This window comes from Vigna unguiculata, chromosome 5 (assembly GCF_037176805.1).
Source record: "Vigna unguiculata cultivar grain cowpea cultivar isolate G323 ecotype 2 chromosome 5, ASM3717680v1, whole genome shotgun sequence".
Taxonomy (NCBI): Eukaryota; Viridiplantae; Streptophyta; class Magnoliopsida; order Fabales; family Fabaceae; genus Vigna; species Vigna unguiculata.
The window spans coordinates 52,148,997-52,173,881 of NC_140796.1; the positions used below are offsets into that span (position 1 = coordinate 52,148,997).

The window sequence follows — 24,885 nt, forward strand, 5'->3', positions numbered from 1 at the left end:
AAAAGAAAAAAAATTGACATCTTGCTTCAATAAATAATTTTGATGATGACTTCCGGAGAAATGTGGAAGACTTAATGATGATTCATGAAGAAATATTAGAGAGTTAAAGATTATTTGGAATCAAGAGTTATTTTAAAGTTTTATAATTTTATTTGTTGAAGCCATGTAATTTGTGTATATCATCTAAAATAGTAAATGTAAAAGGTCATTAGTTAAAAGGTAAATCTCAAGCAGCAACACACAACTTTTTGCTTTTGCAACTAACACTAGAATAATCGATTATTCTTAGTGATAATCGATTATCTCGGTGAAAAGTGATTTATGTGAAAAACCTTTGTGATCATAACGAGAAAAATGTTTTTAGAAAATTTTCTATGATAATTGATTATCGGCGATAATTGTGACTTAAATCTTATGTTTCTTGATCTAGTTTTGAAAATGGTTTCTATAAATAAAGTGGCAGACTTTCATTTCAAGATACAAAAGTTAAGTTAAAGAAGTTTAAGTACTTGAGAACTCTATGTGAAAAGGCTATGAAAACCTAATGTGGGTAAAACATTAACTTTTACCAAGTGGATTCTCGTGTGATTGAGTGTTGTTGTTGTTATTAGGATAAGTTGTCCATCCTTTGTGTGATTCAAAGGATGTGTTTATTTATTATGGATTAAAGGAAGGAGTTTATTCATCTCTAGTGTGATTCAAAAGGGGTGTCTTCATCCTTTGTGGAACACAAAGGAAGTGTTCATCCCTTATGGATTTCAAGGGATGGGTCTTTTGTGATTTCAAGAGGGGTGTTTTCTATCCTAAATTGTTCTTATTTCTATTTTTAACCAGCCTATTTTTAGTGTTTGAGTTAATCCTTTTTTAGAGACATATGGTCTTTTGATCCAAACCATTATAAAATACTATGTGCAATTTTCTCTTCCCATACTATTTTAATTATTTGTTGATTATATTAAAGGAAATGTTTTTAATTGAAATTTGATATTAAAAAGGATAACACTTTTAAAAAATATGATTTTTATTAACAAACAAATTCTCACCCTCCATATTGGATTTTGTCCAAACGGAAATATTCTGTTGTTTGATTCTAACAAAATCCTTAAGTATTCTTTACATTTTTCATTTGTTTTCAAAGGAAGATTGCTCAAGATTCATAAGAGACTGATGATGCTATAGGTTCTTATTGTAATGTCAATCACATTTTAGGTGATAAGTTTTTTATTTTTTGTCTTTTTATTGTTAATTTCATTCATTTTCTTGTACTTTACATATGTGGTGAATTTTGAGGTAATTATGTGTAGCATGACTATTTTTGTTTTTGTAATTCTTGAATGATTTTTCAAGTTTTTGTGTGTGTCTAAAGTGTAAGTTATTAAGGTGTAGTTGTAATCTAACTCTTGTCATTTTTTTGTGAAAATCCAATTCAGGTTGCTGGATAATTGGTTGTAGATTTGTGTACAATTATACCATTATAAATATATTGTGTGTTTTGTATTTTTATTGCCTTTAATTTGTCTTTTGTATTTAACATTGTCTCTCATTCTTAATATGTCTACAAAATATTATGTTTTTGAAATTTTAAAAAGTCATTTTTTGTTTAAAAACCAGTCCATCCCTCTTTGAGTTTAACATGTTTTCTTCTTTAACCAATGGAAGAAGATCGTTGAAAGTTATTACAAATTTAGGAGCATGTCTGAATTATAATCTATAAATATAATATTGTCCTATTATGTAACAAATGTTTAAACATGTAAATACACACTTAAATATTAAAATATGAGATGTTTAAAGATGTATATATTACAATGCTCTTAATTATTTCATTTTAAAAATTCTTTTTATCATCAAGAGAGGCCTCGAGTTATCAATAAAACTTCCTCTTAAATTCAATTTTAAAATGTTACGGTCACACCTTTTATATATATTAAAATTGTTGTGAGATTAATCATAATTTTGACTACATACAAGTCAGACTAAGTATATTTCATTTACAATTAAAATTAAATATAAAGCGTAATTTTATTAGTTTAAAAAAGTAGTATTGAATTTGATTATAATTTTTTTAACATAAAATTCATAAATTTAAATTACGCTACTCCAAATCAACTTCTTGGAGACTTAGGCGATACATGATTTGATTCATTTTAAATAAAAACTTTTTTTTTTTGTGAAAAAACTCTCACTGAAGTTTTGTTTGATAAACCAAAAATGGTGAAGAAATAGGAAAAAGTGAATATACAACTTAAAGAGTCGAAAAATATGATTGTTTGGTTGAATAAATTTAAGTTGAAGGAGAGAAAATAAAAAAAAGGGGTAAAAAAAGTCACATTCTTTTTTCTATTTACTTGTTAGACTTGAACATGGTAGACGCGTGCCATAATTGTTGTGACAATCTTTGTTCGGGTGGTTCAAAATAAGCTTTTTAAAACCACCGCAATTAATTTTAGTGTTGGTATCATTTTAAAAACGTAAAAAAAAAAGAAAAGAAAAAACAAGTGTTTCTTTTTTCGTCTTTCTCAAATAGCTTTAAATTTGTTCTACTTTATCTACTCTCTTATTTTATTTTTCCTTTTCCTCACTTGCCTTTTCAAAAAGAGGGATTGTAAAATGTCACATTTAATTGAAAGGAAAGATAATATAAAAGAGTTAAATTTTTCAAAAATAGGTATTTATATTTATACATTACAAAGTTCATTTTTTAATGAAGCATATAATAAGAATGATAAAATACGTGGAACGAAAAAAGAAATACAAAAACTAACTTTACAAAGCGTACTTAAATATAGTGCTAAAAAGGATTCATAATTAGCAGAAATAGATGGATAAATAAAAAAAGGGGTTCATCATTTGTTACATCACCATGATTACACTATTTTTCCTTTAAGAAAAAGGATAAGCAGTAGATAAAATGAGTAAACAGTGATGATGTTTGAAAAGAAAGTGAAGGTGGGGACCCTGTGTTCTAATGAGTGTAATGTATAATAATAATAATAATAATTATTATTATTATTATTTAATTTCATCTCATTTGATTTATCTGGGTAGCTAAGTTAGCTAGCTAAATCTGACTGCTGTCCCAAGTCATTCTCAGTAACTGCTAATCACTGACACGGTCAGCTACTCTTCTCTCTCTAAAACCTTTGCCACTGTCTTCTCCCACAACAAAACACAGTTACTTACACCATACACCTTCAATGTGAATCAAGCTTGTTCATTTATTTATAGCACCTTAAGCCACCACACAAGGTGGCGCACCCAAACCCACAAGAGGTGGAGTGAATCATTCTTCACCTCTCTCTCCCATGGGTCAGACCCTTAGTTGCACGCCCAACCATGACCACGGCCTCTTCACCGCCGTGCAACAGGGTGACCTCCAAATTGTCACCACACTCTTAGAGGCCGACCCCTCTCTCTTCCACCAAACCACTCTCTACGATCGCCACTCTCCGCTTCATATTGCCGCAGCCAATGCCCAGATCGAGGTTCCTTCCCTTTTCCTCTCTCACTCTCTCCCGCGTTCTCTTCACGCCACTTCTCTTCTTTACGATTCTCTTCTCTTCCTTCCAGATTCTCTCTAGGCTTTTGGATGGATCTCTCAATCCAGATGTTTTGAATCGCCACAAACAGGTATGCCTTCTGCTCTGTATCTATGGTTTCCCATTTTTTTTATAAAAATGCTATCTTTGCTTACCCTTCATTGTGTGTCGCCAATGCTTCAGACTCCGCTTATGTTGGCAGCAATGCACGGGAACATCGCGTGTGTCGAGAAGCTTCTTCAAGCCGGAGCTAATGTAATCTTTCGATTTCATTAATTTCAGTAATCTTATCCTTTGATGACACGAATGAATTAATCAATTTGGAAACTGAATCGTGCGATTTTCAGGTGTTAATGTTTGATACCATTTCCGGGAGAACCTGCTTACACTATGCCGCATACTACGGTCATTCTTCTTGCCTTAAGGCTATTCTTTCCGCTGCTCAATCTAGTCCAGTGGCTGCTTCTTGGTTTGCCCTTTTCTGTTTAACTATTGATTTCTGTATGGTGTTTGCCTTAAGGTACTTAGTGTTTTTGAATTCGTTTCAGGGGGTTTGCGCGGTTTGTGAATATTAGAGATGGAAAGGGTGCAACGCCATTGCACTTGGCGGCTCGTCAGAGACGGTCTGAATGTGTACATATTCTGTTGGACAGTGGAGCTCTTGTTTGTGCTTCAACCGGTGGATATGGGTAATGATCTATCAGAGAGTGGTTTGAATGATTGAACCTAATGTGTTTTTCTGTTCTGTTTCGCGAAGTAAGTAATCAATTGCTATTTTCAGCTGTCCCGGGAGTACTCCGCTTCATCTAGCAGCTAGAGGGGGATCTCTGGATTGCATTCGTGAATTGTTGGCATGGGGTGCAGATCGTCTTCACCGCGATGCATCTGGGTATAGTGCAGTTTCTCAGCTCAATTCTCACCATTTCGAGAAAGGGGGTTACCGGTTTTGAGACTTAGAGTGATATATCTAGACGTGTTTAATTTTTGATTTTTGGGGTTTATTGGGTTATGGATTGTTTATCTTCGTAGTGTAAATTGTTATGTTTTTTAGGAAAGGAAAATCGTTGGTTTTCTCTGATGGGCCCTTGAATGTACTCATCTGGCATTTTCCTATCGCAACTTTCTTAACTTTATGAGCAACTTACCTCATTTAACGATTAGGTCGATTATAGGTAGATTCATTTAAGTTTTACCCTGCGTCTTTTCCTCATTATAGACTCTCAGAACGCGTAGTTGGCGTGTTAATGCAGGCGGATACCATACATGGTTGCTCTGAAACACAAACACGGAGCCTGTGCATCATTGCTGAATCCTACATCTGCAGAACCTCTTGTCTGGCCGTCTCCATTGAAGTTCATCAGCGAGCTTAATCCTGAAGCTAAAGCTTTATTGGAACAGGCCTTGATGGATGCAAACAGAGAAAGGGAGAAAAACATATTGAAAGGGAGCGCTTACTCTCTTCCATCCCCATCACATTCTGATGGGGTAACCGATGATGTGTCTGAGGTAATTTCTCACCCTCTGCATATCAAACACCAACTTTGTTCCGTAATTCAATCAAATCAGAGCATGGAAATATAGTTACTAAGACTTCATTTTTCAAAAAAAAAATCACATTTTGATCATTATGAGATATTTTGCAGGTTAGTGAGTCGGAATTATGCTGCATCTGCTTCGAGCAGGCATGCACAATCGAAGTTCAGAGCTGTGGGCACCAGATGTGTGCACAATGCACACTAGCCCTGTGTTGCCACAACAAGCCGAACCCTGCCACAGCATGTCTCACTCCACCGGTTTGTCCATTCTGTAGAAGCGCCATAACAAGACTAGTGGTTGTGAAAACAGAATACCATGATGAAACTGATCTAGACGGTGTTGACACGAACTGTTCGAAGCTGAACAAGACATCGAAGAAATTCAGAAACCTGAATGACAGTGGTAGCAGCAGCTTCAAGGGGTTATCCAGTGTAAGTTCATTCGGGAAGTTGGGTAGCCGCAGCTCAGGGAGGATTGCTGCTGAGTGGGTCGATAAACAGTGACGGCAATTGCTTGTGGTAACAAATGATTCTCACATTGGGAAGAAAGAATCAAGATAGGTGCTTAACCGGCAAGGAAAAAATCAAAGTTAAAAAGTAAAGGAATATTATGTAATTTTGGGAAATAAGCAAAGTGAGTTGAAATGAAATGAAGCGAAGTTGGCGGTAGGTACCTACCAAGTGTTGTTGTAGGGAACAGGAGAAGGGTATGTCGTGTTGTTGTAGTAGTATTATTATTATTATGATTATTACTTGAGAATGAAGAAGCATCACCTGCATCTGCATCCGCATCGATGATTTTGGGCATCGTCAATAATTTTATTTTTTATTCTATTATACGTATCCCAGTAAAGTCAATAATATCATGGGAAAATGGATTGCTTATTTGCATCTGGTTTATTTCTTTGTACCGATATGATATAAGCAAAAAGGTACAAAAAGAGAAAGACAAAGTCTTATGTTGGTTGTCACGTGATGATGTCTCCTTGGTGAATGGGTTCGTTAGTGCACTTGATTAGGATGATGTAATTTGTGTGTAAAAATACAAGTGTTGCAGTTTGGTGTGGTGAGATGCGATTGATCCAATGAAGGGTCAAATAATTTGGGGTGGCCACCACGTACACCAACCGGGTTTGTTGGGACTTTTTCACACCAAAAACTGAAAACAGAAAGAGACATGGCGAAAAAACAAAGAAGGAAAGTTGAGTACATATATGCATGGGTATGTGTCATTTCTCTATATGCTGCGTTGCAGAACCGAACGTGTTTGACCCGTCCTTCCAGACCCACAAACTATCCAAATTTAAATTATTTCACAAACAAAACAACTTACAAGTGATGTCTTATAATCAATTATGCTTGTAGAAGCCGTATGTTAAAAGCAAGGATTGAATAATTCAACCCAATAATATTATTTACCAGATTAAAGAAAATCATGTGTTTGATATATCAGAAAGCTTTTACATGGCACAGTGAAGAGAGTTCTGAATATTTATTGAGATAAATTGTACTGTTGTAAATAGGAGAGGAATTTGAATACTAGATTTGGTTTATTCAAACGGTGATATCTTGAGTGAGTTAGTTAATTTTTTTAGGTTTATTGTGGATTCAATTTGACTATAAGACTAATATTTAACTTTTAGGTTAAATTTGGGTTTATAACGAGTTGAGAGTCTTGGTCAACTACTTGATTGATCTTGGAATATAGTTTGAGTTGAGTTTAGAGCTTTGAACACGGACCTTCAGTTTTTTGAACTCATCCATCAGACATTTAATGTATATTATGAGATTTACAATCAAATATGCTTCATGTTAATTGGTTGAGAAACAAATACTAAAAATATAACATTATCTAACTAAATTTATAGTCAAAGTCAAGAAAGTTGAAAATATCATGTTATTTTTATAGGCTAGAAAAATTTGAAGTAGTTAATGATAAAATACGTTGTTGATAATAAATTAAAAAAAAGTTTAGAAATTTAAGAGAAATTTGATCCTTTAAAATTATATAATTTCAATTTTTTCTTAAAAAAAGAATTTAAAATCCATATGCATCGGTAGATACTAATTGTCAACTTGACTTTAGTTGAAATGTTGTCTGTTCTATTAGAATTGAAATATCATTAGTGTGTGGCATAGTTCTTTTTATTTTTATTTATGTTGGCAATTTTTTTATATAAAAATCGTTTGTGATTATTTCTTTTATTGTTACCTTCAAAAGTTTTCTTTATAAAGGTTATTTCTTTTAACAACATTACTTTAATTTTTTTAGTTAATGTTAAGGGCGAATTTTGTTTTATGTTAAATACAATATTTTTTATTGATATTAATTGATTTTTTTTTCATTTTATGTTAGTTCTAGTTATTTTATATCATAGTACTTACAAATATATGTTAATATTATTTCTCAATTAATGTTAAATATAATTTTTTTACTACTTTTGATTGATGCTAGTTAAGATTTCTTTATCAACGTTAATGAAATTATCTTGTTTTAACATATGGAAGTCCTATTTCCTTTGTTAAAATATTTATGTATCTATATAAATTACGACCATTTCTTGATTTACATTAAACGTATGACAAGAGTACAAGTATTTAAATTAAATGCTTAATCACATTGATAAAACTTAAGTTGTTATGTTGTAAGATGGTTAGAAAAATAGAAACATGCATGGAGTATACATAGGTGATAATATAGCCACAAGATTAAAAATCCATAAAAAATTTATAAAAATAATAATTAAACATAACACACAACGGAATAAGAAACTCCAATTAGAATTATCACATTTGTATTCCCTTTTATTTATTAGACAATGTATATAATAGCTTGTTTTCCAAAAGTTATCAATTTAATTTAAAAGAAAAATAATACACGGATTCAGCAGTAAGATAATACAATAACTAAATTAATTCAAACAACGTCATTCAACTTTTTTTAGTTCAACATCGGATAACATGTGATACGTTGAGATAAGTGGTTTCCCTAATAGCTATTATTGTTTATTATTGTTTATTATTATTATTATTATTATTATTATTATTATTATTGTTTCTAATTAATAAAATCACGAATAATAACTCTAACTGATCCTGTGATTTGAAGTCCATTTGAATATCAATATTCCACATACATTGTGTTTCTTTCTAATTCATACATGACTCATGAGTTATTTGTTGATAGAATTGATAAACTATATTTTATTTTTTTATTACACATTATTTATATTCGTTATCATGTTGCACGAATGATATCATATTGTACACATGTCTGGCACGATAAGATATTATATTTTGATACCACAGTTAAAACAATAAGATAATATAAAATGTAACTATATTCCCTTACGTTTCTATATAAGTTGATTAATTTTTTATTAAACTTTTTCATAAAAGTAAATTAATATAATATACAGGACTTTTATAAAGTTAGAAAACAAATACGTATTAATTAATATTTAAATAGAAACGATGTAAAAAAAATATTTTGTAGCATAAAGAAACAGTGTGTGTGCCGACAGTTGCAGAAAGAAATATCTTGGAGAATGGTGATATTGAGCATCACATGTGACTTTCGAAAATGAAAATAATTAAGAATGTGTTTGGATCTAATCCAAGTGGCTTCATATTCACATGATTCTGGATAACTTAACTTAAGAACGTGACACGTACCTACAAACTACTAATCTGTCATTACGTACACGCATTATGTATTATGTCTACAAAACCTTCGCTTAAATATATATATATTTATTTATTTCAATGCTTCAGCCATAATACATGAGGAATTTACTTCATTTATGAGATCAGGAGTTTAATTATTGAAGAAAAAAAATTAAATTCTACAATCATCAATGATGGGATGAGTAGAAATTAATTCTTGCCACGCCATAGATTGGGATGATGATTTCAACCCTTTAATCAAAGGATTCAGATTCAAATATTGTTCAAACTAATCATGATTTTAAGCAATATTAATCAATTAAAATGAATATATAATGAATTAAAATATTCTCTGTAATTAGAAATTAATAGTTTAACAGATTAAAAACATGTTTTAATTAATTACAAATATTTTATATCAAGTGAAATTGTAAAAAAAATTTAAGTAATTTTCTGAAGATAATTTCAAGACCAAACACATAAAAGAATAAACACAATTAGAATTTAATAAAAAACACAGTATTGATAGATCTAAGTTTCAATTCTTGATTCTTGAAGATAATTAAGATGTCTTTAAGATTAGATTCATCATATCTCATACAAAACAACATAACAACAAAATCTACAACAATATTATTGTATAATCCAAAATATTGAAACAAAATTGAAAATATTACAGTAATAAGATAAAAAGCAGTGTCAATCTATTCTGAGCATTTATTTTATTAATTAAATATTAAAATACTAATAAATTTCAACTTATACAATTATTATAAATATTTTTAGTCGGTAAATATTAATTGTTAGTTTTGTTAGCAAGGAAGTTGAACCCACAACATCTTTCACATATTTTAAATCCATTAAATCAATCTTATTTCTCTAAATTGTTAGAAAGATGTGTATCAAATCCTCGACCATCCTTTCCATTTAATCACTCCTTAAAAACTATAAATGTATAGAGTTGTTGATGTAGTCAAGTCCAAACACTGACCCACGTGGATTAGGACAAAAAAAGTTCACATGACTAAAAACCCATTAAAAAAGCCTACAAAGTCAAAAACTCGGAATCAGAATCAACTCATGGACTTTTTTCTTAAACATGAAAAATATATTATTTTTTAAAATATTATTAAACTTTATGTCGTCAAAATCTACATATTTAAAACGATAACCCGAATCGTATTAACTGTCAACCATACATGTCTCGGTCGTCCTTTTGGATCGAGGCATCCAAGCCACAACCCTTCCCTCCTCCCTTTCCATATGATCACTCCTTAAAAATTATAAATTTACATCTTATCACTCCTTAAAAACTATAAATATAAATAATATTATATTATATTAGTTAGTTTGTTTTATATTGATTTAAAATCCCTCAAAGTTTTAAAAGATAATTGCAAGCATTACATCTTATTTGATAAATATCCATTTTATGAATTTTGATTAATTTTAACCGAAGAGTGTATTGTTAACTCACCTATTAACCTTAGGAGGTAGAGAAGGGATTCTAAAATTTTGAAGGAAGGAGAAGTTTAATATGGCGTGGGTGAGAAAGCCTAATTTAACAGCTTTACCCAAAGGATAACTCAACCATTACGTCATCTCTATCTTCTGTAGACTCACACACCAAAGGAATGAAAAAAGAAAACAAAATGCTATCAGATTCATTGTAATCCCTCTTTTATTCTTTAAAATATTCTAAACTTGTACCTCAAACACAAAAGAAATCATCTATAACTTGAAATTACTTTATTCCTACGTTCATTAAAAAAAACCATCAAATATTAACTTTTTTAACAATCTAATTTACTATACACTAATAAATTTCTATTATCGTATTTTCTCATGTATATTTTTCGGAAGAAAACTCTATTCCATTAAAAGTTGAAACATATAGATTAAGTCCATACTTATTTTATCATTACAAAATCGATTGTCCACTTTTTAACAAATAACAATTTTAATATAAAATCTAAATCAGATTACTTTAGATACATATTCCACACATGCATGAAAATAACTGTGGGAGTGAACCAGAGGCTTTGTTGTTAGCGTGCTTTATTTCTGTGTTTTTTCTATCTGTTCCGATGCTATGGGTTGGACTTATGGAGTGAGGGGGAGCAATGGTGCCATTGATAAACAGTGAATTTCTTTCTGCAATATTGGTTTCAGCCAATGCAAGCTCAAAATGAAGGCTTTGGTTCCTTCTATTTTCATTAGCAACTCTTCTTTCCACTGCAAGAAACTGAGCCAGAGATGGGGCATTCTCACCTTCACAATTTGTACTCCTCCAACCCAAACACAAACACCATGACCAAAACTTTAACTTCTTTTTGCTCTTCAAGAGCTCTGTTTTGGTTTCTCTGAGAGATCTTCTTGACACTTCCACAATGCTGGAAACACCCATTAGGCTCCCAAGTGTGGTACTTTGGTCGCGAAAAAAAGACCCCGTCGACTGAATCAAAAACAAACACACATGTTACATTTTCAAATGTATATGTTCCAAACTTAAACGTAACCCTTCACATGATTGCTAAGTTATTCTGTGAGTTTGGTCCATCAATGTTGATTCGTCTAACATCATATCATAGCTAAATTTAATTAATGTAGCTGCATTTTGTTCTGTTTTGATATAGGTGTTAGGAACAAGGTAATAAAAGAAAGAATAAGAAAAGAAAAATAAACGACAAAAGAATTTAACGTGATTCAGCGTATAATGTGTATGTCTACCTCTACAATTATACTAGGAAGTATTTTTATCTCTGATGTATCTCAAGCTTTATATAAAGAACCACATATCACAATTCTAAATGATGTGGAACTATATCAAACACCATAATACTAATACTTACTAATACTTAGAACAAGACTGGCCACCTAATGCCACCTAAAAGGGATTTCAATTATAGTCCAATTTCAAAGGAAAAATCAAGAGATATGTAATGTAAGATATGGTTGCCGATAATGTTTCATGGCACATTAAATGTCGTGAGTTCCTTGACAGTAACGTGCATAAAATATGCACCGACTATTGAATGAAACAAATGGTATGACATAAGAATCATACTTGTTATAGCTGTTCCAATTATGTACATAAACTAGTTGTTCAACTAAAAAGGAATCGTTCAATTAAAGTCTGAAAATATTCTGAGTCCAAAAGTGTAATTTATGTTAAAAAGTCAAAACTTTGATGACAACAAATCCCATTTGGAGTAAGAACAAAAAAACTCAGTTACATCAACTAATAATAATTTCCTTCTGTTACTTTAAAATTTCGTGCACATTTAGCTCAGCTAAATTTAGAAAAAAAAGAGATTTTTTTTTTTGTTTCAAAAATTAAAAGATAGAGAAGATAACGTTTGATTATTTCATCCTATTTTTCACAATAAAAAATTATTTTCATCGTCATTTTTGCGATGAAAACTAATTTTAAGATTAAATTACTATAAAAATGTTATCTCATTTTTCATTCCCATCAAAGAACAGCAGTTATATCCATGCACACATCCTTGTAGTAGTAGATTTAGTGTTCCGAATATTTGTTAAATAATTTAATTATAAAAAGTAAAAATCACAACAAAGAAAAGGTAATATTATCTAGTGATACACCATTTTAAGAAAATAAGGAAATCCAGTGTTTGACTCTTATATTTTAGTGAAATTTAGTATAATATGATTTAAAGTTTGCTATAAATATGTTTTATAACGTAAGCTTCATTCTGTAACAAAAATAATAAACAATAAATAATTAATTACGTTGCTTATTTACTCTTGCCATGTAGTTGAATAATTATACCAAATATAGTAGCTATCCATTATTACATGCAACAGAACCAACTTTTTTAGTTGTTGAAATTTAGTTCGCGATTTTTTTTATACAGTAGAAAATAGAAAATTCCCTATATATGAGCTCTGTTTATTTTTCTTCTCTTCATTTAATAGATGATATTGATATGGATAAAATGAGTCTTTCCCCTTAATTGCACATTATTAATCGTAAATCATTTCAAATATTAAATTTTATGATAATTATTATTAAAATTAGTTAACTCAGTTTTCTTTTCATATCGCTTTCATTATTTATATATTATATAGGTTTAAATATAACTTAGAAAGAGAATTATTGAAAAAACAAAATTTAAGATGTCTTTAACACAAACGAAAGTTTTACAAAGAATAAATAGAGGAAATGGAGAGAATATTTAATTTTCACTCTATTCCAAGTTGTAACTTTATTTTTTTAAAAGAAGGACCAGTTTAGCTGAAGAGTCCGAGAAGCATGCACAAGAAAGACAAAAATCAAAGTATATTGTATTATTGTAGTGGAGTCAGGTGGTCACATGCTCACTGCATATCATTAGATAAATAAATTATTTCTCCACAATTTTCAATATTCATTTTCATTTTCAACTACTTTATTCTATTAATCACAAGAACCAATAACCCTTTTTTCTTTATAATTTTAAAATTATTCTTTTACCATAAATCTTCTTCAATTCTTCAATTATTGAATTTTGTGTTTTCAATTATTCCTATGTTATTTACAAAACTTACTTCAATGCAGGTTTGAAGATTACAAAAGAATGCAATAATAGAAGAGAAGAAAAAGTTAGCATATAATGTTGCACTGACCTGAGTGTCTAAATCAGATGAAGAATCTGTAGAAGAAGATGGAGAGTTAGTGAGTAAGGTGTTGAATGAAATTGAACCTGTCCCAGTCTCTGCATTTTCACTGTTTCTCACCAATTCAACCCTTGCATTCACTGGCTGTAATAAACCCAGTGGCCACCCTTCATCCTAAAATCAAATCAATTGCAACAAAAAACTGTTCAGACAAATCACCAACTTCACATGGCACCACAACAAACGACTCACAAAAAAACAACCACGTATTCATCAAATCAGAAACCATCGCAGACCCACCACTGAAATCCCAGAGGAAAGGAAACAACATGATCAATCCCAAGGAGATTTCGTGACAAAATTCCAAAAACGAACATGCATGGTGCAGTAAAAAAAAAAAAAGTACCTGTCGAGCCATGTTTTGGAGTTTTTGTTTAGCATGCACAAGACCTCCTAAGATGTTAGATAGGACTGCAGGAGTCGTTCGTTCACACCTTGTTGTTATTTGGTAAGCATGGAAACTGCGAATTATTGACAATGACTCTGAATATAGTGTGGGGAAAATAAGTGTAATTAGAGCAATAATGGGGTCAAAAAGAATTGCATAACCACTGACTCAGAGTGCTTTGCCAATGGCTATTCTCATCAGCTTTTTCGACAGATCTTTTGACTTATAAAGAGAAACAGAATCATTGTGTCGTTGGTCTCGTTACACTAACGGGCCATAAAAATGAAATAAAAACTACTGGTGCAAATAATCATTGCCCTATATTTGTTTATTTAAAACCCCGCAAATGAGAAATTAATCTGCATTGAAACCTTCTCCAGATTTTTATACTAGTTTTTCTTTTTTTTTTCCTGGCTCGAGATGGGTTATGAATTGGAAGAGCTTTAAGAAAACGATTTTAAGTTAACTGAACCTGTTTATAAGACGAGATTTTGACCGTCTATATATTATGAATTCACTTTATCTATAGACGATGGAGAATTTTTAAAACACTTCCCTCATATTTAGACATATACATTTTAATCGTAAAATTAAATCTTAATAGATAGTTCGATAACAAATAGTATGATAAACAACAATTTTGTTAGGATAAGCTATATCGTATAACTTTGATAGCACTTTAAGAAGTGAACTTTAGACCTAACTCAATCTTACAAAACTGACTTGTAAGATAATATTTGCACATATTTATATATTATGTTGGAAGTCTCATATCGACTAGATATAAGGCAATTTTATAGTATATAAGTAGGGTATAAATTTCATCTTACAAGGACTGTGAGATTGAGATAGATTTAAATCCCACTTCTAATCTATTATAAAAAAATGAATATAAGTGAATGTGAATTATTCATGAAGATGAGAAAGTATTGCCAGGAAAGCATTATGGCCATAAGATGAGAAAAGTTTTCAGTATTTGGCAATTATGAATGATGGATGGACAGTGAGGTGAGCAAGGATCCTATGAAAAGGGTTAAAAATGATACAATTTCTTTTGAGTTATGTTAAAAGACAATCACAAGCATCTAAAAAAGGGAACAGAGTCACTTTCTAAAAAGCTTCGCTTAGGCTCATACCCCGGCAAATGTTTCACAAAACAATGCATATTGTCTGCACAATTTTGGACTACACATTCCGCACAAACACCCCAAAGCTGCTTAATATAGCTCTCTAGGTAGGCTTTAGGGTTGTACTTTCTTTATATAAAAGGATATATTTGGTAATTCAAAAACATAAAGCACAGAGGAGTGTAAATAGGAAAAATCTATATCGTATTGCTTATTCGGCCCTGTAACATCTTTCTGGCCCACTCCCATGATCACTTAAATCCAAGCCCAGGTCCACGAGCTACAACTACGGTTAATCTATTTCTTATTTTACCCCTCACAATATAAAAAATGACCAACTTATCATTGTTATAGTGAGATGATGTTACAGGAAGAAAACTTTGTTGTGAAAAAAAGCATGTTTAGAGAACTCATTCCAAAATGTATTTTAAGTGCTTTAGAAAGCTTCTGAAAAAGTTGTTACAAAAAAATCATTCTAAAACCCATGAAATGTTGTTCTGAAAAGCTTGTTTCAGAAATTCTCTTATTGAAAACACATTCTAAAATGCATTTCATACATTTCGAAAAACTTGTTCTGACAATCCAATTCTGAGAATTATATTCTTGAATTTGTTTTGGAAATCACGTTACATAAATTCTGAAAAGTTTATTCCAGAAGATTTTCGAAACAAGTATTCTAGAAATTACTTTTACGAAGAATAGTATGGTCATTTTAAATATTATGGAGTTGCAGCTAGAAATTAGGGAGGTGCAGGAAGGAAAAACATGACTCCTATACCCTGTTCATTGGATAAGGACCAGGCCTCTCCAATTATGTGTATTTTCTTAGAACTATTGGAGCGAGGCCCGTTACCCTAAGGAGCAGGCCTCTCTCTCTCTCTCTCTCTAACAATAAAATATCTTTTAAGAGTGTTTCTTTCTGCACCCCATCACATGCTTCTGAAAAGCCTTATCCAAAATAGGAGTGGTGGTATGTGTGTCTTTTGAGAAAATTTTTTCCAAAACTGATTTAGTGCGTTCCGGAAATCAAAATCCGGTTTGATTGAGTGTATGAAGAAACACCTGATTTTAAATAATCAAATACCGGTGAAGTTGCTTTACTTGCAGTTTTAAGCACGGCAAAGTCAGGAATCGATTTTGAGGAAGATCAAATGAATAAAACAACACAGAATATGAATTGCATGTTAGTCACAGAAACAATTGAGTGGCCGAATTAGGTGGCTGTTTGGCCTATTTCTTGATTGTTGTGTGTACACAATTTAATTTGAAAGAATGCTAAAACTAGTAATAACTTTAGTTCATGAAGATGAAAACATAATCTTTTACGCTCATCATAATGACTCACCCCACATAAAAAAAAAAACATATATGTTTTTAATCATTACTAATAATGTTTCTATAGTACTGTTAAATTTTTTTTAGTTTGGTGATTTACTTCTCATTTATCAGTGGATTGAGTGAAGTAATCGTTGTTTTTACATACAACTAGAAGAGTAGAAATTAAAAGGAAAAACAAAGCAATTAAAATTGGTGTTTTACGAATAAAAGTGACTTTTTTGAAAGTCAACTTATATTTTTGCAAAAAGTAGTTTTTAGCAGAAAGGAAAATTAAAAAGCAGAAATTTAGGGTGGAGGAAGAAGAGTGTGGGAGCGCATGGGTTTGCGCACTGGAGTGGTAAAAACGAGGCAAGAAGAGGGAATGTTGTGTAATGGTGTATCTTGGGAAAGTCAATGTATCCATTTCCATCTGCAGAATGATTGGTGAGGCTTAAAGAAAGTCAATGGAATCCGATCCCACAAGAAAGAGAAACACCAAATCCACTCTCACTCACTCCATGTTCCTCCAAATCCAAAACCTTCCCTACCCTAATTATGCCATCCATCTTCTACTGCTACACTACACTATACACATCATATTCTATACCTTTTTCATTTCCTTATTCCCATTCAAATCTACCCCATCACTGTGTATCGTACACTTCAATTTCAGCATAACAAAACAAAACAAATTCAATTCTTGCACAAACTCAATTAATGCTGGAAGAAGAAGAAGCTTTAATTATACGTACCAAATGAATGCACTACCAGGGTTACACGTTTGTCTAGAGTTACAAGCACCAACACACAAATTAGCAAGCTACTACTACAGCACAAGTTATCAATATTGATCAGGACTCTAGCTACACAATCTAAGGCTCACCCTCCTGCCACGTTTAACACTAACACAGTTTCACTCTCTTCTTCACGCCACCACCCCCAAGATCTGCCACACACGGCACCGGGAACAAAGATTCCAAATCTTGGGTCAGATCAAGCAGAGTTCTTCGTCGGAAAGCTTTTCTTTTCGCGGCTGGCTTCGCTTTTGTCTTTTTTGGTGCACCTGGGCATTCGGGGATCGCCGGGATTTTCTTTTCCGAGGATGTCGGAGTCGCGTAACCGTCGTCGTCCTCGTTTTCTGATCCCACGTAGGAGGAAGGAATGTCCAGTTTCAAGGTGATGGGACACACCGGTTTCGTGATGACGATGATGCTGTTGCGTTGGTGTTGGTGTTCTTGATGGCGATCTTTGTTATCTTGGTGACGTTCTTGCACCGATAGGTGTTTGAGTTTGAAAAGGTGGTGATCTTCTTGGATAAAAGCTTGGCAACCCAGTTCTGGATCGACGATGTTGGCCCCTATGAGATCTTTGTCAGAGAGAAAGACTTTGGGATTGGGAGATACCCCCATGAGGGAGAACAAAGGATGTTCGAGAAGATTGAGGTAGATGAAAGGAAAAGAGAAGAAGATAAACCAAAGTAATTAACGTAATAATAATAATAAGAAGAAGATAGCTGCTATAGGTGTAGGAGAGTGGTGAGGTAAAAAAGAAGATGCATGGTGTATGAAGAACACATAGAAATGAAAGGAAAGAGTGTTTTTTTAAAGGGTTTTTCTCTCAACCATTTTTGGATTGTAGCATTGCAGGCATTCTTGGTGTTATGTTATGAGTGAGAGAGAGAAGATAATAAGAAGGGTCTGAAGCGGAGGATCCAATGCAAGCAACAAATGCTACCACAACACAACACAACACAAATACCTTTCTCTCTCAACTCAATATATAACCTGCAGGAAGGGGAAAGTAGAGGGTGACTTTTACTGTCACTCACCTTATAAAACTATAAATGCTGGTTGAAAAAGTCCACAATACCAATTTTAATTATTAAATACAAATAATGTATCAGAAAATAAATTGTAACAATGCTGTATTGCATGAATGCGTTCCATATATTTATTTTTTCAACTAAAAATTCAATTTTTAGGGTTATTTGCGATTTCGTATATATCCACTAAGACGCATGTTGTGTAAAAAAATGAAAAAGAAAACTGAAATATAATAATATATATATAATCCATTTTTGAACCTGAATTCTACAAACTTTGATGCACAAGGCACGTGGTTGAGTAACAAAATCATATGCTCTTAACGTGCATGCTAGTAATTAAATTAGTATTGTCGCCACCATTCTCGCGGTACATTTGACTTTAAGGTATTAATTTGATCTCATAAAATCTATGTTTGTTTATGACTTTATGGTTAATTTTTGAGGTGTAAGTTGAAGATAAAGTTTGGCGTGGCGTAAATTGGGGTGGGCAGACACAGCAGACATTCGGTTTGTTGTTGGATGCGAGAGCAGCAGAAGGTGTTTGTGACAATTAATTGAGTGCTATGGTTTGTGTCAAAAGCATTTGAAACCAAAAACCCTAACAATATAATTGCAACTCTTCTTCACATGCATTTTGTTGTGCTTTCAACTTTAATTAATTGCAACTTAAATCATAGCTTCACTTCTATTTAATTCAGTAATCAACAATCATAAGCTAATAGATAGCCCGACTCACTCCATCACTATCATCATCAAATAATAAATTACCATCATATTTTCTTTTCTTTTCTTTTCAGAAAATATAAGATTAAACAGTTCATATAATAAATAAACAAATAAATACTAACGAAGAAAAATAGAATAATAATATCTTTTGTTTTATTAACAAGTGGAAAGATTTAATTACACGTATGGGTTATATAAATGGCTATAGCTATGGCTATGAGATAGGGTTGGTTGTTGCTTCAACCTGGGGCTTCTTCGCGTAGAGGCTATTTCTTGTTTCTGTTTGTCCTTTTATATATTAAATCACACACAAATAATTATATAACTTACGTTAATGATTGGACTCGGTTCATTATGCATGAACTTAATATAGATATAGTCTTTTTAATAGATAATCCTTTACTCCAATCTTTTATAAAAGTATTTCACAACTTAAAATAACATTTATTTTTATCTTAATAACTTTGAAATGATGTGAAATTATTAAAAATATCAAAACTAAAGATATTAATGTACTTTATTGAAATATTTTTCAAACTCATAACTAATAATAATTTCTAGACATATTATGTTTATAACGAGCTAGTCAAATTTTTAATTTTATTATTACAAGAAAATAGAAGGGGCATAAATAATCAAGATGTTGGGTTATATAGAGTAAAAAGATAGGTTAAATATGTTTTTAATTCCTGAACTTTAATTAAAATTTAGAATTCTTTCACGTCCAAAATTTTGAAATATTTTGGTCCTAAACTTAAAAAAAAAAGAATATAGTCCTTTTAATCCAATTATATTAATTTTTTTTTGTGTGTCAAATGCATTTCAAGTTAGTATTGAAGTTTTTTACACCGGTTGATACATTTTCGATTCAATATCTATTGAAAAATGCATTCAACGCCTAAAAAAAAAATAACGTAATTAAATTAAAATGACTATATTTATTCACTTTTAAAGTTTAGAAAAAAATATATCAAATTTTTAAATAAAGATGAATTCCAATTTTGAATCAAAATTCAAATACTAAAAATATAAAAAAATAAAAATAAAAAAAATTCACAACTAAATGAGATAAAAGTGAATGGTGGGATTTGGAATTGCATGAGGCGCAGTTAACTGTTGAACTGAAAAGTATCAACATCCAGACAGATGAAATCAAATACCTGGTTTTCTTTTTCCCAAAAGAAACTATCAAAGTTATCTTTCCTTTATAAATGGTATTGCTACTAAACAAAAATATCCTTTTGGCAATGCTGAAAGTTGAAATGCTCTCTCCTCAGGATTTGCTTTACGATGACCATGGCAACCCTCTCATAACATATTTGTTTTAGCATAGTTAGTGAACATTATTTTGAACTAATGATATGGAGTTTAAGTTAAATTTAAAATTTAGTTAAGAATTGGTAGTTGAAAATTGATGAGTGTTTGTTACGTGATGATTTGGTTAAGGAGAGTAACCTAATGGTAGCTTAGCACAGCAGGTGAACATTAATTTCACATGGAAATGGGACCCACCTACTGTCTGCCATTTCTCACGTTCCTGATAATTGGGTAGGCAGAAGAGGTAATGGATTAGACGTGTTCGGTTTCACTTAGGATTCCCAAACTTTACGTACTATCAACCACGGCTAGCTACGTTTTACATTCATTTGTGACTTTCGTTTTTTGGAACAACCAATGTCAAATGAACAATGCAACCTTCTTTTGTGTACACCAAAATAACTACCACAGAAATCACTATATCTATCAGTATACTTATTTACTTCTCGATAGAAGGTGCAAAAAGTTAATAAGATATGATCCTTCTCGATACCAGAAATTGACAAAGGGAATATACAGAAAAGAGAAGGAGGACCCAATTGGATTTGCCTGAATTTCACCACACCCATCTTCCAACATGATAAAAGTGACGTATCTTAAGGACCACACATGCATCTCTAACTTTATTCTAAGATTCTATATATCTATATACTTTATGTGGTTTTGTTCCATCCAACTCAACTTGCATTGCAAAAACCTATGTAGTAGTAGTACCACTACTACTGTGACTGAGTTGACAACCTTATATGAACCCTGTTTTTCATAGTATTCCTTTTTCTTTCGCACCCTCTCCATTTTTTCTTTAGCAATTTCTCTGATACTTCAAATGTTTGGTGTTTCAGAAAAGCTCCAAAGCTACCTGTCCGTAGTTGAGGAAATAATGAGGGATGAGAGCTAACATGTGATGCTGTTACAAAAGTAATACGCATCTATTTTTAGTTTACTTAATTCACCACCGTACTATGAGTTCATTTCGAAAATTATTCATCAAAACATGTCGCGGATTATAGTGCAACTTTAATCAGTGTGTGTATTAGTACTGGTTGATGATAAAAATTAAGAAATAGAAAAGGCAGAATATTGTGGGGTAGGAAAAAAGTAAAGGGAGCATATAACACACACTCTCATGGGGCATAATTGCAACCCATGCTCATGCCTAATCATTTTGCTTCCCATCTCAATCATGTCCCCATCCCTAACAATCATGAACCATCTTTCTTTTTCCTTAATTTCCTCTTTTTTTTTCTATACTAATTTGAATTAATCACAAAACAACACTTTAATTTTTAGATGGTTAAGTTAAGTTAAGTTTAGTTTAACCAATGTGTCCACGTTGGATCCTTTTGCATGAGTCGTTTCGTTTCTCCCTCCAGCATCGGATTCTTCGCTCTTGTCGTATTTAACTAACATCCCGGTTGAATTTATTTTGTCCTATATAGTTTACCAGTTATCACAATATAAAATTTATTTAAAAATAACAAGAATATATTGTAGCTTGAAGCAAGTAATATTTAAATTTAAAAAGATAAAAAAAAAAACTGAGAAAAGATATGTGCAAGTGCAACGCAAGTGACCCCAGGAATTTGGCCCGAATGAATGAGCATTGAGGCAAAGAGGCAAAGAGGCAGCAGGTGCAGTGAATGTCGTTTTGCATGGTCTCATGATTCGTGGAGGAATTTGTTTTGTCGTTTAATGACAACAACATTATCGTTTTTCCCATATTTTGGTGAGGACTAGACAACACATGTAGATATGTAGGAATGAGTCGTCCTTGGTCCGTCACGGAATTAATTGGATTGTGCGACCACGTGGACTCTTGCTACCCATCCAAACACCAATGTCCAAAGCCAATGTACGTTTTTTTGTTTTTGTTTTTTTTTTTGCGAAAGCCACATGTGCATGAGAAGACCCAGTGGGTCGAAACTAGGCCCAAATGGAGAGAGGAGAAGGTGAAGAAGAAGAAGAAGTGGTGGAAGTGCTAAAAATGGGCCAAGCTAATAAAAGCAACGTGTGTGCGGAGCCACAGATGGAAGGGACACGCGTGAAGAACAACATGAATGTCGTTCACAGAACCGGACGTTGTTGAGGTAATGTCGTGTGGAAGTGGACACTTTCATTTAAAAACCCAAACTCATTGAAACTTGACGTTTGATTTGCGCGTCCAATCCCGTGCATCAGTTTTCGCCTTCAGGTTAATCGCCAACTTCCTCCTATCTCACATTCTGGTTACCAATCCTTCTTCCTTCTTTTCTTAACCAACATTTTCATGCATTGCTCATTTTCGCGTTTGAAGACCTTTAGGTTATATTCATGTTGCAAATGCGTTGTGATTCTGATTTAATCACCTAGGATTTTTGTAGAGTTTGTAAGATTGCTGTTTTATTTGAAAAATATAGCCATGTAAGTAATCATGTCTTTTCGTTGGCAACTGAATGAATGGGTTTAATTACTTACTCTACCAGGCTGGGATCAGTTGTTGTGTATTTTTTTAAAAGTTAAAATTGTTTCATTTTTTCTTCTGGTCTTGTCTTTCAATTGTTTGAGAGGAAATGGATGGTTTGTGCAGATTTTGAAAAACAATGGCCGACGGTGAGGATATCCAGCCACTCGTCTGCGATAATGGGACAGGAATGGTTAAGGTAAAAAATGAAAGTAGGAGTGATTGGATATATAGTATGTTGTTTTTGTGCTTGTGATTTGTGCTAATTTGCTGTGAGTGTTTTGCACTGTACTGCATTGCATTGCAATTTGGAAAATGAAGGCTGGATTTGCTGGTGATGATGCTCCAAGGGCTGTGTTTCCCAGCATTGTTGGTCGGCCACGTCATACCGGTGTGATGGTTGGAATGGGGCAAAAGGATGCATATGTTGGGGATGAGGCTCAGTCGAAGCGTGGTATACTAACTCTGAAATATCCCATTGAGCATGGTATTGTGAACAACTGGGATGACATGGAGAAGATCTGGCATCACACCTTCTACAATGAACTCCGTGTGGCCCCAGAGGAGCACCCTGTTCTGCTCACTGAAGCCCCTCTCAATCCAAAGGCTAATCGTGAGAAAATGACCCAAATCATGTTTGAGACATTCAACACACCTGCCATGTATGTTGCCATCCAGGCTGTTCTGTCCCTCTATGCCAGCGGCCGTACAACTGGTTGGTCTTTCCTATGTTGTCTCTGAGCAGTTATATCTGAGTTGAAGTAATTGAGTTAATCTAACTTGAACTTGATGGTTGGTACATTAATTTGTGTAGGTATTGTTCTGGACTCTGGAGACGGTGTGAGCCACACTGTACCCATTTATGAAGGGTATGCCCTCCCACATGCCATCCTCCGTCTTGACTTAGCAGGGCGTGACCTCACTGATGCCCTGATGAAAATCCTCACTGAGCGTGGTTACTCCTTCACCACCACAGCTGAGAGAGAAATTGTAAGGGATATGAAGGAAAAACTGGCTTATATTGCCCTTGATTATGAACAAGAGCTTGAAACTTCAAAAACCAGTTCATCTGTTGAGAAGACCTATGAGCTGCCTGATGGACAGGTCATCACCATTGGTGCCGAGCGCTTCCGTTGTCCCGAAGTCCTCTTCCAGCCATCCATGATTGGAATGGAAGCCGTTGGCATTCACGAGACCTCGTACAATTCGATTATGAAGTGTGATGTTGATATCAGGAAGGACTTGTACGGAAACATTGTTCTCAGTGGTGGTTCTACCATGTTCCCTGGTATTGCTGACAGAATGAGCAAGGAAATCACTGCCCTGGCCCCGAGTAGCATGAAGATCAAGGTGGTTGCTCCACCCGAGAGAAAGTACAGTGTCTGGATTGGTGGCTCTATCTTGGCTTCTCTCAGCACTTTCCAACAGGTAAACATTCTGTGATTCTAATGACCGAAGTAATTTGTGTTGTCAAAATGATAAACCCAAAACGGTGATTTCTCAAACACTTCATTACAACTGCATGAGACATCATCAAGTGTCTTTATTTTAGTTTTAGTTCTGATCCTCTGATCTAAATCTCTCAGTTTGATAGCTTGGTTGCTTGAATTTTGCCTCCTTCTCACAGCAGTTGAGTTTCACAGGCCAATTGGGATTTGTGTAACTTACTATGAATACTAATAGCAAGCAGCATCTCGTGCATTTGCCTACACATGCTAGAATGTTTTTTATATGGTCAGCTTATCAAGATTATTACTGAGAATACACCTGTTTTTGGAAATGCAGATGTGGATTGCGAAGGCAGAGTACGATGAGTCTGGTCCTTCAATTGTACACAGGAAATGCTTCTAAATGCAGCAGAACGGCTTGGTGTCCTCGATTGGCAATACAGTAGCACCTTGCAATGATTCAAGAATTTTCTTGAAAAATGTTTGTGTTGTTAGAACAGTGAACTAAGATAAAGTGGAGTTTTATGGCAGAATTAATTCTTTCATTTGTTTTGTTTTACCATTGTTAATTGTTGAACAGTTGATCTCTAATGATATATCAAAACCATTTCAGCTTATTACTTTTTCCTTCCTCTTAATCATCGTAGTCTTCTATTTAAACCTAAGTCGGATCCTATGTTTCAAGTTAATTCAGACATCCTAATAAAACTGGTCCTTGGTTGGGTTATATGACATTAAGCCTCTTGCCCAATAGCCTGAGGAGTTGAGATTTTGGATACGCAGTTGGTGTGACAGTGATTCATTTTCGTTCCAAGAATTCTGAGTTGGTCAAGATATAACGTAGAAACATGTGTTTGATTTTTTGGTTGCTGAG

At 33.0% G+C, this 24,885-nt stretch overlaps 4 protein-coding genes across 6 annotated transcripts; 2 read left to right on the forward strand and 2 right to left on the reverse strand.

Moving 5' to 3' along the window:
• The first annotated feature begins 3,090 nt into the window (after positions 1 to 3,090).
• Positions 3,091 to 5,869, forward strand: LOC114185436 (putative E3 ubiquitin-protein ligase XBAT31). The gene is made up of 8 exons (XM_028073153.2): positions 3,091 to 3,485; positions 3,571 to 3,630; positions 3,723 to 3,794; positions 3,887 to 4,008; positions 4,088 to 4,228; positions 4,321 to 4,428; positions 4,790 to 5,045; positions 5,183 to 5,869. Exons 1-8 carry the CDS (start codon positions 3,306 to 3,308, stop codon positions 5,576 to 5,578), a joined length of 1,335 nt encoding a protein of 444 aa, XP_027928954.1. The 5' UTR covers positions 3,091 to 3,305; the 3' UTR covers positions 5,579 to 5,869.
• Positions 5,870 to 10,634: 4,765 nt separating this feature from the next.
• LOC114185792 (uncharacterized) lies at positions 10,635 to 14,195 on the reverse strand. Its single transcript, XM_028073709.2, has 3 exons — positions 13,770 to 14,195; positions 13,373 to 13,537; positions 10,635 to 11,195 (listed from the first exon to the last, which is right to left on the reverse strand). Exons 1-3 carry the CDS (start codon positions 13,779 to 13,781, stop codon positions 10,728 to 10,730), a joined length of 645 nt encoding a protein of 214 aa, XP_027929510.1. The 5' UTR covers positions 13,782 to 14,195; the 3' UTR covers positions 10,635 to 10,727.
• Positions 14,196 to 16,969: 2,774 nt separating this feature from the next.
• On the reverse strand, positions 16,970 to 18,006 carry LOC146886539 (uncharacterized). Its single transcript, XM_085673510.1, has one exon. It carries the CDS (start codon positions 17,662 to 17,664, stop codon positions 17,158 to 17,160), a length of 507 nt encoding a protein of 168 aa, XP_085529636.1. The 5' UTR covers positions 17,665 to 18,006; the 3' UTR covers positions 16,970 to 17,157.
• A 4,044-nt stretch (positions 18,007 to 22,050) lies between these two features.
• LOC114185682 (actin) lies at positions 22,051 to 24,628 on the forward strand. Of its 3 annotated transcripts, none has more exons than XM_028073549.2 (5): positions 22,051 to 22,314; positions 22,690 to 22,762; positions 22,885 to 23,278; positions 23,378 to 23,991; positions 24,349 to 24,628. In XM_028073549.2, the coding sequence occupies exons 2-5, from the start codon at positions 22,703 to 22,705 to the stop codon at positions 24,412 to 24,414; spliced, it is 1,134 nt and encodes a 377-aa protein (XP_027929350.1). In that variant the 5' UTR covers positions 22,051 to 22,314; positions 22,690 to 22,702; the 3' UTR covers positions 24,415 to 24,628. The 3 variants fall into 3 exon arrangements, with proteins under 3 accessions (XP_027929350.1, XP_027929353.1, XP_085529822.1); XM_028073552.2 differs by having other exon boundaries at positions 22,054 to 22,210; XM_085673696.1 differs by lacking the exon at positions 22,051 to 22,314 and adding an exon at positions 22,450 to 22,523.
• Positions 24,629 to 24,885: the final 257 nt, after the last annotated feature.